General features: G+C 43.4%; 1 protein-coding gene across 2 annotated transcripts in view; it reads left to right on the forward strand.

The window, feature by feature from the left end:
• Nucleotides 1-441: 441 nt before the first annotated feature.
• LOC146855790 (uncharacterized) overlaps nt 442-14,142 on the forward strand; it is a 208,021-nt gene continuing 194,320 nt past the window's right edge. Inside the window, exons 1-2 of one of the 2 annotated variants that reach the window (XM_085653699.1) lie at nt 442-685; nt 5,771-5,860. In XM_085653699.1, the coding sequence (XP_085509825.1) occupies nt 683-685; nt 5,771-5,860 (93 nt within the window). In that variant the 5' untranslated portion in view covers nt 442-682. Of the gene's footprint in view, nt 686-5,770; nt 5,971-14,142 lie in introns of both variants that reach the window. The other variant, XM_085653700.1, reaches the window with a different exon arrangement.

A 14,142-nucleotide genomic window follows, 5' to 3' on the forward strand; every position in this document is an offset into this window, starting at 1 on the left:
AGCTTCTTTGTGGGTTTCCATACTAGTTTCCCATTAACAGCTCTGCAGGCATAACACAGGCGAAATTGTAAAGGAATTTTATATAGACTCTGCGTTTGCCCTGGCAATAATACTACCTGTCTTAATCCTCATTCTACAGGAGGAACCACGCATTGTACTGTTTTCCATTGGATAGCGATACAGAGACAAAAGTCTAATGATTCAAAGTACCTTTCATCAAATGTGTACGGTAGTCTTCACTTTAGACGCATTTAATCAGAAACTTTTTAATGTATTTCTTGAGTCTACCGCGGTCACAGCTTTGTTTTTCAGACCAGAGAACCAATAATGTGTTAAAAGGGCAGTCTACCGTTCTTAGATGGCGGCCAGAAACGTCGCTTCAATATTTGTCCTTCTTCTCTTTCAAATGCATGTTTCGTTTTATGTTTTCACCTCCTTTTCACATTGGTCCAAGGATAGGAATACGTGAGGTGGTCACGTGCGTACCCCCTTGTTTCCATGGCAAAGACACCGTTGTTTGAACATAGAGCGGGATATAGAGAAGTGGAACGAAGCTTTCGGAGAGAACTGTGGGGCTACAGCCTTCTCAGCAAGGAATGCCACTACTGGGACAGTGGGCTAGGAAGTACAGCGCCCACCATAACCGCCGTGTTTACAGCCTCGGAGCGACTATTTGGTGACCATGGTAGGTAACTACTAGTCAAGTTTGTCGTAGTGAGTTGGGTTAGGGTCGGGAGAGCTAGAAGTGGGAGGGCTAACCCATTAGAAAGGAGAGCCGAGGTGGCTCTAATGTGATAGTTTTTAAACATTAATGTATTTATGTTTGTCTTCACGACAATACTGTTCGCGCACTAAGAGATTAGTCAGTTTGTGGTCTAGATTCTATATAGCAGGAGCAATGTTAAAGCCAACACAAGGTTTCCTGTAGAGTCACAACCTGAACTGACGAGCTTGAAGGTGCCTCGTATGTGATAATAAAAACACAGGATTCTCAGTTAAAGAACATATTTGCGTAGGATCACACAGTTTGGCATAGCAGGAAATCGAGAATTCCTATTTTCACATTGTGCAAATCTAGTACTAGTTGTGTGTCTCTTTTTCGCGCTTTTTTGCATCTTTAGTTCGTGGTGCCTGAAGTTTGGCTCAATTTTGGGCTCGAAGGTCCAAGATCTTGGCTCTCGAGCTGAGCCTGGCTCAAACCTTTAGTGGTTCGACTACCTTTGTGGAGAACTGTACAGCTGAAGAAAGTGAAGTTGGGGTTGATAGATGTGGTTGCAGGGAGGTATGGGACTTCATGAAACTTTACAGGGATTTAGGTGAGGAGAGCTTTAGTGGTTGTGCAGGGAGTTATGAAGGAGCATTGTAAAGTGTAGCCGAGGGTACTTATTTGTTTACGTTTTTATATAGTGCGTACCACTTTAGGGTGGCAATGTCCTGCCACGGGCTAGTACAAATTGATATTACATAGTCATGTTAGGAAGGTATACATGGAATAATGTAGTTAGTCTTGATCGCAAATAACACATGTACAAAGAAAACGTATTTAAATCAGACTTGTTTTCCTTAATTAGATAACTGGACTGTGTAGCTGTTTTCAATTTAAGGTTAGATCGAAATTCTTTCATACTTCCATTCAATGTGATGTATGAAGGGACGAACAAGCCTTAGTTTCTCCAGAGCCTTGGTGTGCCTTGTAGAATATTTGAGTGTGTTATTCTTGTTGGATATTAAGATTTCAAGCACTGATCCTTCTTCTCCAATTTCTATACACACGATGATGTGCTTGCAGTTTCTGCTTGAGGCATGAAGAGTGTTACAGTGCACAGCTGTTTCTCAATTTTGATCCTTATGGAAAGGTATTGTCTCATGCGGTGTATGAGTCTACATCCCTGTCCTGAGGGCCTGACAGCATGTGAGCCTGGTATCTTGACTTTTATTTTTTCCATGCCATCACTAATCTAGTGTGGGCACAGAGTCCGAGGTCTGTCCCTGACTCTGTGAAGTCCAGGCCATGTCCTGTGACCTGAAGGGGCAAACCAAGTGACTTTCAGGGGTGGTGACAGCAAACCGTGTTTTCTGAATCTTGAGTGTGACCAGACACTTTCCCCTGTGTTAATTAGAGAGAGTGACCTCCTAACCCCTCTCGTGTAAAGTTCAGCTAGTATGTGAAGCCCAAACCGTACGATGACGTCCTGTGTTCATGGTGGGTGTGTGTGCGTAAAACCTATCACACGGGTGGCAGTAGGGCTCATTGCATGTGCAAGTGAGTCTGACTACTGAAGCCAGTGGGATAAATTTTGTATGGCCATGTTGTTGCATGGCACAGGGTGGAGGCTAGGGGTAGCTCCTCCATAAAGTATAAGTTTATCGTCTGCATTCTTGCGCCTGCAGGGTTGAGATCCAGACACTGAAGTGAGGAGGATGGAGACAGGGCTACCTTTGGAAATTCCATGAAGATTTATTTAGCAAGGGGCTTCAGATTAATTCTTCCTGAGCATTGCAATTTAGTAGATGCTCTGGGTGAAGGAATGGGACTTCATTTTCTGTTGTTCAAGGTGAGGATGTTTCTAGGCTAGAAATGACCTTTTGTCTCTAATTGCTGCTTCAGGAAGGCTGTTGACCACCAGGTGCAGGAAAATAACACATCATTATGTCATTGTTGTCAAGGCACCTGCTAGATGTCCGCACCAGTGCTACCAGCTGTGAGAAGCATTACTTTACACAAAGACTGTGTCTGGAAGGGTACCCTGAGAAGGACACTTGAAAGAGAAACATCCCAAACTGGTTCTAAAACTAGACACAGTAGACACACATCCTAGAAAATGTCTATAAAAGTGGGATCACACTACCTCATTTTTTCCATTCCCAAGTTCTTTTTGAGCAAAGAAGGGAGTGCTCCACAGAGTACTCAAATAGCAGGGGGTCTGTCTGATGAGCCTAGAAGCCTGTCTGCTGAGAGAAGGAATGTGTGTATTTAGCCCTGCAGGAGGAGAGAATTGTTCAAGAGGAGAGGCATGTGTGCTTTCCCAGTGAGGTGAACCCCTGAGAAACAGATGTTCCAAGAAAGTGTGCCTGCAGAGGCTCCTTGCAGTGAAAGGGTCTCTCTGCACAGTTACTGGAGTGAGCTGTGTCATGTTTATCAGAAGCATACTTAATGGCAGCCCACTGCGGGTTTGATCATCTGTTGGTGCGATGCCAATTAGGAGTTCAGGACTGCATCCCCGCTAACTAAAGAGTTGCATCTGCCCAGGTGCTGCCACTGTGTAAGAGATCACATTCAGAAGATTCAACCTGGAGGCTGCAACTACTCCTACTAACACCCAGGGATTTGGTTTTACTGACAAAAGTTGGTTTTCTTCCTGATGTGTTTCATTCCTGTATCTATGTTTGGATAAGGCATTGGGGAATTCTGTTTAATCGGGGTTGAACTTTAGGAAGTGTTTGGATAGTTAAGTTTGAGTTAGTTCGTCAACATTTTTTCAGAATTGTAGAGTCTGTTTGAAAGGCTGCACTGACCTAAAAAAGATCAGGATGCAGGACTTTCCCTTGTCAAGTATCTTAAGAGTGTCATCAGTGACTGAAATCGTTGGAGTATCAGTTCTGCACCCTTCTCTCAAGCATAATTTCTTTTTTTGACTGCAGTCTCTAGTGTTTTGCCTAAAAAGGAAGTTCGTTTACCGGTTTAAAATTGCTGAGTTCCTCTATATCTGCTGAGGACGTTTTCAAATGGGGCTTAATTTGTCCTTTTTTTAATACAGCCATTGAATATTTCATCTTCTAGAGGTCATTGTATGAGTTTGGTCCTGTTTGCTATGTTTTCCGGTTACGGTGGCTGGGATGTGTCGTCATTTTGCAATGATGGAAGCACACATTTTTTATGGGTATTATTTCCCTAAGGTGCCAGTTGAGATCAATTCAAAAGATTATCATTTGAACAGCTCTTGTACGTCTGAGCTTGAGATACTATCCTAAATTAGTAGGATGTAATTTCTTATCTTTTGTGTCTTTTGGTGCAAGGATTTTCCAAATTGTTCTAATTTGTTTTAAAAAGTGTCCTGAACGGTTAGTTGGGGGAGGTTTAGTGATTTGTATTGACCATGTCAAATAATGTTTTTGGTATATTCTTGGCTTTATTCAGTTCTTGTTAGATGAAGAAACCTTTACCTTGAGAATTTGTTTTTATATGCCTTCCAGGCTAAATTCAGGGCATCTGAGTTGGGAAAAGATTGTTGTAAATGTTATGGGGTCTCAGACCACTGCGGTTGCAGGTAGCTGCAATGCTTCCAAGATGTTCTTTTGTTTGCTGGGACACTGCAGAGTGTTGACGTCTTTGAAAGCAAAATACTTTTTGATGGGTAACACAAAAGCTATAGAGTTACATATTATTGTGGGTCTGTTTATAGATTTGTAAATGGTACAGGTAAGTGTGTGATATCCCAAAGCATTGGAGGCCATTCAGGGAAGTTTGGGGTGTAGTGATTGGTAGGGTTGCACATAGATGCTGTGGGTGTATCAGGGACCTGTGGTGGGTGTAGGGATATAAAGAGCTGTTAATGGTGCAGTGAGTTGGGAGAGTAGGCGGGCTGTTGAGTAGGGAATGTTGAAGGGGTGATGGAGAGCATCACGTAGTGTAGAAGGCAGGGGAACCTTGGAGGAGAAGTGAACTGTAGAGATAGCAAGCTGGGACATTTTCGTGGACCGATAATTTTGAATAGCAAGAAGCCCTGAGGATGTAGAGCAAGTACTGGAGGCTTTACAGGTAGCTATAGGAACTCTATTATGACAGGACTCCCTGTTGCCAGTCGCATACTTTTCTGTTAGAAACCATTATTGTTTGAGTACGTTAATCCATTAACACCACCAAGGCTACAATTCCTGAAACACATTAAGTTGTCAACTGGAATACCTAAATGAAGGGATCTGGCAAACTTAGGGTTCTCTGCATGTGGCAGGAAGCTGTGGCCAGTGGTGTGCTCTGGTTAGACAGTGAAGAGAACTCTAGATGGCTTTTGGCTGATGAAGACTTACAGAAGACATGAGGCTTTTAGGAAGGTGCAACAGTTCTAGGGGCTCTATGGCTATAATGATGGGTGTGGATTGCACTTAGAGGATCAATAACATTCTCAGGGAGTTGTGGAGTAAGATGCATGGACCTCTATGGAACGTTGAGCCTTTTTGTAGGTTGTGTTAATAGAGTAGGTTGAAGGGTCCAGCCAAGGCATCTGGGTTAGTATTGAGGGCTGTAGATGTCACAGCGAGCCAGTGCTGTTTAATTGCAGGGAGCTGTAGATCTTGAAAAGAGACAAGGAACAGCGTTGGCCTGTGTGGTGATGGTGCAGACTTGGGTGTTTTGTGAGGAATGCAGAGGCCAGGATGATGGTGGCGTAATTTGTGCTATGTGGCTTTAAGTATGCATGCGTGAGTTGTTGGGGGACTGGTAGGGGTCCAACAATGGTTGCATCAAGACCTCCCAGAGCCTGTTGGGGTGCAGCACTGGATTTTTGATTTGGGGTTCTTGGACGACAGTAGCTGAGAGTGTTGCTGGAACGTGTGTGCTGCAGAGATGAGGGCAGAGATCTGTTTGCAAACATGATGGATAGACTTTTACTAGGCAGTTCTCTTTCCTGGCAGTAATTAGAGGGCTAAGACATCCTAATAATGTTGACGTTCTGAAATTATAAACAAGTAGTGTCTTGTTCTCTCTGACTCAGGCTTTTGAGCTTTCTGAAAATGTGCATTTTTTAAAGACCCCCTTTCTCTCTAATTGTAGGACAGTGGCGAAGAAAGCAGCCCTTGGGACAGCCCCCTGACTAGTGCACGGGATCCAGTAAAAAGGAAAGAGCACAGTGCCAAGAATGCTGTATGTATGCAAATGGATGACCTGGCAGCGGTATAATAAGCATTGTATTAATGCAGAGGAAAAATCAAAATCCTGATTATTTTTTCAATTTTACCAAAATCTGGAAAGGAGTGAGTGGAAACAAACACTTTGTGGTGGAAAATATTGTACCGCATAGGATATTTTATACTGTTGAGGCATTGTCTCCACTTTCACAATTTGAGTCTTTAATGGTCATATGGGGGAAGTTCTTTTCTATTGCACTGTCTGTTGCCAGTTTTAAATGGAGCAATCCAGTGCATGCTGTTTTTGTTTTAAATGGGAAAAGCGTATTGTGGTAAATGTGTGACAGTACTAATCCTATTCCTTTCAGGCTATTTTACTTCCTTTGGAAGAGACAAATCTTATCTTGACCAATAACTTCGAACTGCTAGTTAAATTGTTCAGTCTGTCCATTAAAGTAGGATCCAAAGCTCTACAAGTACTGGAGTATACCTGTACTCAGGGTGGTGGGGTTCCACCCTGAAACTTGCTATACACATTTGTCAAGATGGGTACAGCTCTTGTATGACTGGTATGAAACGGGTGATATGACAAAGCTGAGTAATTGTAGATAATGATCTAAACTAAGCCCCCTGAGCAAAAAAACTGGTTGAAGTCTGGCCCACTTAAGTGGTTGACTGGGCAGATAAGAGCCAAACATTGCCGATTTGCCCACCAGGATTCTGTAAGCATCATTCTAGTCTTCACAGCAGCTTTACTTAAAACAGCTTAATCAGGGAAGGCCCCACATATGCTTGGATTTGTAGGTCTCGCCTGGTGTTAGCAGCACGCAGCGCTGCACTCGCCATGCGAGGGCCTTTTGTAATCGATTCAAGATGTGCACGCGTTCGGAGGGACAAAAAAAGCACGCGCATGTGGACAGCCCTACGCCATCTTTGTTTACTTTAAATGGACTTGCAGGCTCTCGTCCACTTTTCCGGCATTTCTCGATACCAAGTACTTATTGTGTCTTGTCCCTACTTGAAAATCAGTGTCAGAGCCAGCCTTCTCCAGGTCCCAGGCTAAACGCACTGAAGCATAGAGATCCTGTGCATTAGGTTGTTTCCATTGCAGTGCCTCCCCGGCCACGGACTTTCTTTTGTTCTGCCTGGTGCTACACTACCTTCTTCCTGGCTTAGTGCGGCTACGGAGCATGGCCAGCGTCCGGCTTGGTGCAAAGGGTGAATTTCGGTCTGTGGAACAGGATAAGTTGATATTTAACCCCTTCAGGAAGCCATGTCCATGACTGGGGCTTCTGCATACAGAGCGAGAGTTCAGGCTGAAGAGATGTTTACTGTAATTATGACGGCTGTGTCTTTCGCCAGGCTTTGCTTAACTTTTATTCTTGTTTTTCTCTCTCTCTCTCTCTCTCTCTCTCTCTCTCTCTCTCTCTCTCCACAGTGCTTGTATCCGTGTCCCACCTTTCTGTTCCTTGCCTGTTCTTGCTTAACTTTTATTCTTGTTTCTCTCTCTCTCTCCACAGTGCTTGTATCAGTGTCCCACCTTTCTGTTCCTTGCGTGTTCTACCTTTTCTGCTGTACCATCCCCTGACTCTCCCCTCTCTTTGCCCCTAACCCTCTCTTCACCCACTAACCCTCTCTTCGCCCCTCACCTCAACTAACCCTCTCTTCGCGCTATTAGTGACAGTCATGTACTGTATGGCAGGCAGCCTTCGTAGCACCCTCACACAAGCCCCGTGGTATGGACAGCGCCTTGCTGTAATGACAGCTGCACTCTCGGCGCTCCACAAAGCGTCACTACCACAGTGTGCAGTGGAAGCCACAACACTCACTCGACAGTGTCTAGAGGCAGTGACCAAGTACACTGTGCAGTGGCAGCTACTCTGTCACAGTGTGCACTACCAACTTACAAACGCACTGCAGCCATCAAGGAGACCGCTAGTCACAAAGCACTGCGCTGCTGCTGGCTTCGAGGCACCTAGGCGTGTGCACATGATGTCACTCAGTCACACTCTTCCTCCCATTTTCTGCTCAATTGTCTTCTCTTCTTCTCCATTTCAATCTCTTCTCTCTCTATTCCTCCTGCCTCTTGTGGCCCCCCTCGGGTTCGTGTGTTTTCTCGTTCGTTTTTTTCTTTCTCACCATAATGGTTGTATCTGTGTACCACCTTTCTGCTAATTCTGTGTTCTCCCTTTTCTGTTCTACCATCTCCTCACCCAACCCTTTCTTCACCCCCTAAACCTCTCTTTGCCCCCTCACCCCACCTAACTCTCTCTTCATGCTATCTCCCCATCTTCCTTTCACATAAATCTGCCCTTCTCCTCCGTCCCCAAGCTGAAGACAGTAAACGGGGGGGTCCTCACTCCTCACCAGGCAGATGTCTGAAAATAACTAGCACAACAGTAGCCTCCCCACACGGCCTCCTGGCATCGCTAAACAATTATAACGTCCCAAAGGCCACGGCACTCCAACCAAAACGAATAGGTAAAAGACATTGTCATTTACAAAGCCAATAGCTCTAACTTTAACAAATACGAGACTTGGCACTGCTCGCACTGGAAATTCTGCACTTCGTGTCTGCAAATGTGGTCCTTTACTGTACTGTCTTACCCCTCATGCAGGCCGATCCAGCTGCGCTCTGGTGTGTCTGAAAACATGGGCATATGGGGAGTACAATTACAGGCGTTGGAAAATTTGGTAAAACCACATCCGTCGTTTTCAAAATGGAAAACCGTTCCGCTGGGCGTTCCCAAACAATAAATGGCTGGGAACGCTGTTCTGTCACCGACATAGGTCTATCATGGGGTCTTAATAAATGCCCTGCTAATGCTTGAATTGGTAGACATTATGCACATTAAAATGCATTACGACCATGGTGTTCTAGTAAAGAGCTAGTGCCTCATTTATAAGGCCCCTTGCGCCACCAGAACGTCACTATTTGTGACTTTCTGTGGCGCAGGAGCCTGCGTGATATTTATCAGGCAGCACTAAGCCACTTTTTTTGACTTAATGCTGCCTGATAAATACCAGTCTCTTTAACCCCTTCAGCGCTGCGCGGATTCCCCCGCGGTGCTGAAGGGTTCGAGCGCGGGCAGGGCCATGACGGAACGGTTCCGTCATGAGCACAGCTCAACCGATGCTCATGACGGAATCGTTCCGTCATGAGCATAGAAGGGGTTAAAGGGCCGTGCATTGGGTGTTGCTGGGGGTGTTTCCAGCAACATCCATGGCCTTTTGACACTGCCCTAGATTTACGAGAAATCGTACCACTGAGGTAGTGCCAAAAGCTTACGCCTCCCCAGAGGAGGCGTAAGGGAGGCACAACGAGGAGAAATATCTTTATTTCCCCTCGTTTTACCTTTTTCTATATGTGTTTCATTCTGCAGCACACAAATAAAGAGGAAAAAGCCTCTTGTGATTATTTTTGTACAGAAAGGTTTACCTTCCTGTACAAAAATAATCAGCCCTACAACGCAACCCTACAACGCAGGCACCCTTGCACCATGGTGCAAAGGTGCCTGCGTTGGCTCACAGCAGCTCATTGTGCGCCGGCGCAGAGGAAAAGGACAGGAATGCGCCGTATCTTATAGATACAGCGCATTCCTGCCCTTTTCTTTTGTCGTAGGGAAGTGCAAGGCCTGCTGCGCTGCCCTACGGCAAAACCTCATAAATGAGGCCCTTAGAGTTCATGACATCCTACCTCCAAATGAACGGAGTCAGGAACTTCCTAGGAATGAAAAAAATGTGGAAGATAAGGCGGGCTACGGGCATGCCTACGTGCAGTCTGCCAAAGTATATTCGGCAGAACAAGCAAGGATCCATACCATCATGCAAAGCAGCAGCAGTTCCACTCCATTAGCCCCCAGTATCTAATACTAGCCCGCCCCGGTTTGCAGGGCTTCTTATATGCGTTTTCTTCATACATACTTCAATAAAAACAAGCATTGAAAATGCATTAGGTCTCGTCTTTTATTAAGTTAAAGCCATTTGCTTTGCTAATGGTATTGTATAGCAAAGCAAACGGCTTTAACTTAATTAAAGGCGAGACCTATTGCATTTTTAATGCTTGTTTTAAACAGCCTTCAATATAATTTCAATTCTATTATGGAGGAAGCATTGACAGTTGGGTTTACCTGAAAGCCGGCAAGGCACCTGCAATCATAAGACATGGGGACTAATATTGTGCATGCTTCCCATTATCCCCCTTGTAACACTGGAACAATAGTAGAATATCCATGGAAAACGTAACCAGTAGGACAAGTTTAAACCAGTTGCCCTTTCCACTATCTTCCTTCTTTAAACATTATACTATGACAAAACCTAACATCCCCAACCCAGGCATTGCAATGAAACTGATCATTCTCATTGCCCATCATTTGAATTCTTCCTTCAGTCTTCACAGTCATCTCTGTTTGCCCCTGGTGGTGCCATCACACTGAAATCAATCCAAATGACATATGAAAGGGTGGGTGTACAGATGGGTGGTGTAATATCAACCTCTGTGACTTTAATAAAACCATGATTTTCTATCTTCTATAATGTGGAAAATCTGCATTTTGTTGCAAGCCATGGAGGTCAATACTATGTCTTTATAAAGTCTTCCTAAAACGTTTTGCACAGCTCTCTATATCGGTCTGAAATAGAACTTTTTATAGGTGGAATCACTTGACCAATCCGGACACTTGAAAATGTCCTGCAATTCTTCCCCCACTATAATTTTGCTTCTTTTTTTTTTTGTCAAACCATTTTTATTGCAGGACCAAGTACAACGTACAGTAATCAGGATGCATGTGAGTAATGCAGGTTTCCCGTCCTCCCCTTAACCGTTAATCCGTGCAGCATATACAGCCGTACTGCCCACATCCCGGAGGCCGGGCGGCGTCACATAGACATATGGCACATTGATACAACACTGTCAGGAACCAACTTCCGGTGGGGAGACCCGCTGCCCGCTTTTGATCACTGTCCCCCTGCACCCCCAGATACGCACAGAACTTACAATCTACTTCCAGAAAACCTTAAACTGGTAAACTCCCCCACTATAATTTTGCTTCTTGTAGAGAATGAGCATCACAATCATTAGATCAGCCTCTCTCAACCATTTAACCAAAGTGGATGAGGATGCAGGCTCATGAGGTTTTCGCAATGAAATCAAGAATTGTGTTATCCCAGATCCCCTTAAATTGTGTTACTCTCATATATATTCCTTCAAACACTTCATCACACAACTTCTAAAGGCCTGGAAATAATGGGTAAAAAAACTAGAAGCCATGTTTTTTTTTCTCCTAGTCAAAAAGAAAAGCAATTTCTCTCCCTCGTTCCCCGCATCACAGGTTAAGAACCACTGTCATGGACGACACCGCCCCCAAAAATCTCATGCACGCTCCATGTTTCCCAAAACTGTAACATCTTATTTGCATCCCACAGGGGAGTATATTTTGCAGCAGAATCAAACCGTGATGAGCAACTCAAAATGACAGTCACTTCCTGAGGATATATCCTCAGTCACACACATATGGCATATTTTCACAACATTTCCCCTAAATGAGGCTTATCTTTTGCTTTTCTGGGCCTTTGATGTGCTCAATTTACAACATGCCTCCTCAGCAGCTCTCCCCTTCCAAGTCTGTCCTATGCATTCCAGTTCCTCTGATTTCTACGTTTTCCTTCTCACTGTTACCTTTTTGTCTACACTTGCAGGAACCTACAGTATTGGGTCATAGTATCTGCTGCAGACCACTATCTCTAATCCTTTGCATTTACGCACCTCTCACCACTACTTCCATATGAATTAATGTGCATTAAAAGGTGCTACTTCTCTAACAATCTGTCAACTCTTTCCCCAACGTTTTTCTGCAAGACCTATAGCCTCATTCCCTCTAAAATCCTTCTTGATCAGCCATCTCAAAGCGCAACTGATTGAAAAAAAATCAAAAGAAATCTCACTTTTGTATAACATTTCCTTTTTCCTGTCCTTTGTCACCAAATGCCCCTCGATATCAAATTATCTTGGGGGGTTTCGAACCCTGGAGCTACAAAAAAAGCCCATACCTATTGATGCACAATGGGTGTTGGATACTTTCTAGTGTCATATCTATGCCATCTCTGTCATACAATCCTCATTTGTTCCTTCCCTGAAAACACAGCTCTGACCAACCTGTTCAATGCACAAACCTCCTCTCACAAACCTAGAATCATCATGGATGAAGAGATTCGCCCTATGGAAAGTTCTCTGCGATACAGGTTTTACTACATCTAATTCCAAGCTTTTGGGCAAAGCAAGGATGAATGCTTTCATGAACAAGATTTGTTCTATATGCCTTCAAAATCGTTTTATTTATATATGGAACACACACACACCATGGTCCATCCCAGACATGTGCTTTTAGTGGGTGTTCAATCAAACAAAGGTGTAATAAATAAATGAAATATAGCACTTTTTATTGTGAATGTCTGAATGTAACTAGAGATGTGAATTTTTGTCCTGTCGCTAATTAGAGGAAATTTAATTCACCCTCTGAAGCTTCAATTTATATAATGGAAAGAAAATTGGTATTAATGTACTAAGTTTTATACTCATGTTGATGTGTAATCTGTTTTTGAATTATTTTTTATGCCGTATGCGTTGTAAGGTTTGTGCTACACCTAAATTAACACTTAAAAAACAAACATACAATTAGTAAACAAAATGGTTGTTATTCCAGATCAGGAATGCACAGCTTGAGAAGGCTTCTCTCCTGATTGTTTCTGTGGTTTCTTGATTTCAAGGCACACAATCGTATGGCTCTGTGGCCCAGTGACCTAGACATTACATCTTTGTAGATGTTGTAGCAGGTTTGGAAGACAATGTGGGCTTTGAGGTTAATGCGTGCAGGTCTATTAGACTGTAAGGGATGCTGTCCTATTTCTTTAGCCCTCCCTTTCAGTCTATCAGCAGTGTCTAAGATGCTGTTTAGTGTGGTCAGTTGGTATCCGTAGACAATAGCGAGCAGGGAGTTGCCACTCTCTAGCTTTATTTGTTAATGTGAGTTTTTAAGTAGACTTGCTGTCTTCTGAATTCAAACAATATTGCATCACTGGAGAGTTGGGAAGAAGCTGGACATTTCTTTTTATTGTTGCTAAGAGCTGATAGTTTATTATTACAGTGTCCTTCCTTTGTAATTTGACAATCCGTTTGTTGCTATAGAAGGAGATGAGCACTTCTGAAGATTATTATGCTTTTCTCGTGGAGATAGGTTTTGAAGTGCATATCCAACTTACAAGTAGTTAGATGTGAAATAACCATTTTCAATTAAAGTAGAAGATATGCAAGTAAGTAGTTGCTTGCCTTAAATATTACAGCCCAGCTCAGTTGGGCTTCTGAGTTTCACCGAATTTGTAGTCTTCATACCATCCTTGCTTTTATGTTGTGATAAAGGGCGTTGAAGTAATTCTGTTTCAATCAAAGGCAAGTAATGTCTGCGGCTGTGAATTCTGGTTTGAGGAGTACTTTTTTATTCTGCAAATGCCCAAGAATTTGCAAAACACTGTTAAGATATAAAAATTCGCATGGGTTTCCAGGTAGAGTGACAGGTCTAGTATGACCCAAGACTCTACTTTCTTTTGTATTGTGCTTTCCTGACTCTCTGCAGAGGTTTTTACAGAAAGGAATGGGGGAGGGGCAATGAAACCAAGAAGAACCCCTGATGTGAGTTTTTTTTTTTTTTGTGTGTGTTCTTTTAGGCAATTGGCTTTAGTTCATCAATTTGCAGATGCTGCAGAGACTTGCTTTATTAACATACATTGTTCTTTTTATGCTGAAGCTAGTTAGAGCTGGCTCTCATTCACGTGTTTGTGATATCCGGCTCCTGATGTTTATAGAGTGTGGCACATTGTTTTTTTGTCAATATTGAGGAGTGTTGGTGGTAAAGGGGTTCTGTATTGGGGCGCATCACAAGTGACAGGAGCTGCGGAAGCTACCCGTTCTCCGTAGATGACTGATTGTGCGCTTGGATTGGAAAGAGGCAAACTAATTGCAAAAACATGCTCTCTTGTTGTTGACTTTGTATCTGGAGCAGCATTTATTGGTAAAGGTTATAAAACCCCTCTGATTAGTCAAGATTAATCGGCATGATGAAGTGGCACTATCATATCACTCTTCGCTGGTGCTGTTGCTGACTGATAGTAGGGCAGTTTCTTTTCATGTGAGTGCACTTTCTTGTCTTGTGTTTTCAATGTACAGCAGATTACTATTGCTCAGACCCCACCATTACCTACTTTAACACTACATCTGGAAAGTATGTAATCACACCTCGCTTATCG

The sequence above is a fragment of the Triturus cristatus genome, chromosome 4_1 (genome assembly GCF_964204655.1).
Source record: "Triturus cristatus chromosome 4_1, aTriCri1.1, whole genome shotgun sequence".
In the NCBI taxonomy this organism is placed as follows: domain Eukaryota; kingdom Metazoa; phylum Chordata; class Amphibia; order Caudata; family Salamandridae; genus Triturus; species Triturus cristatus.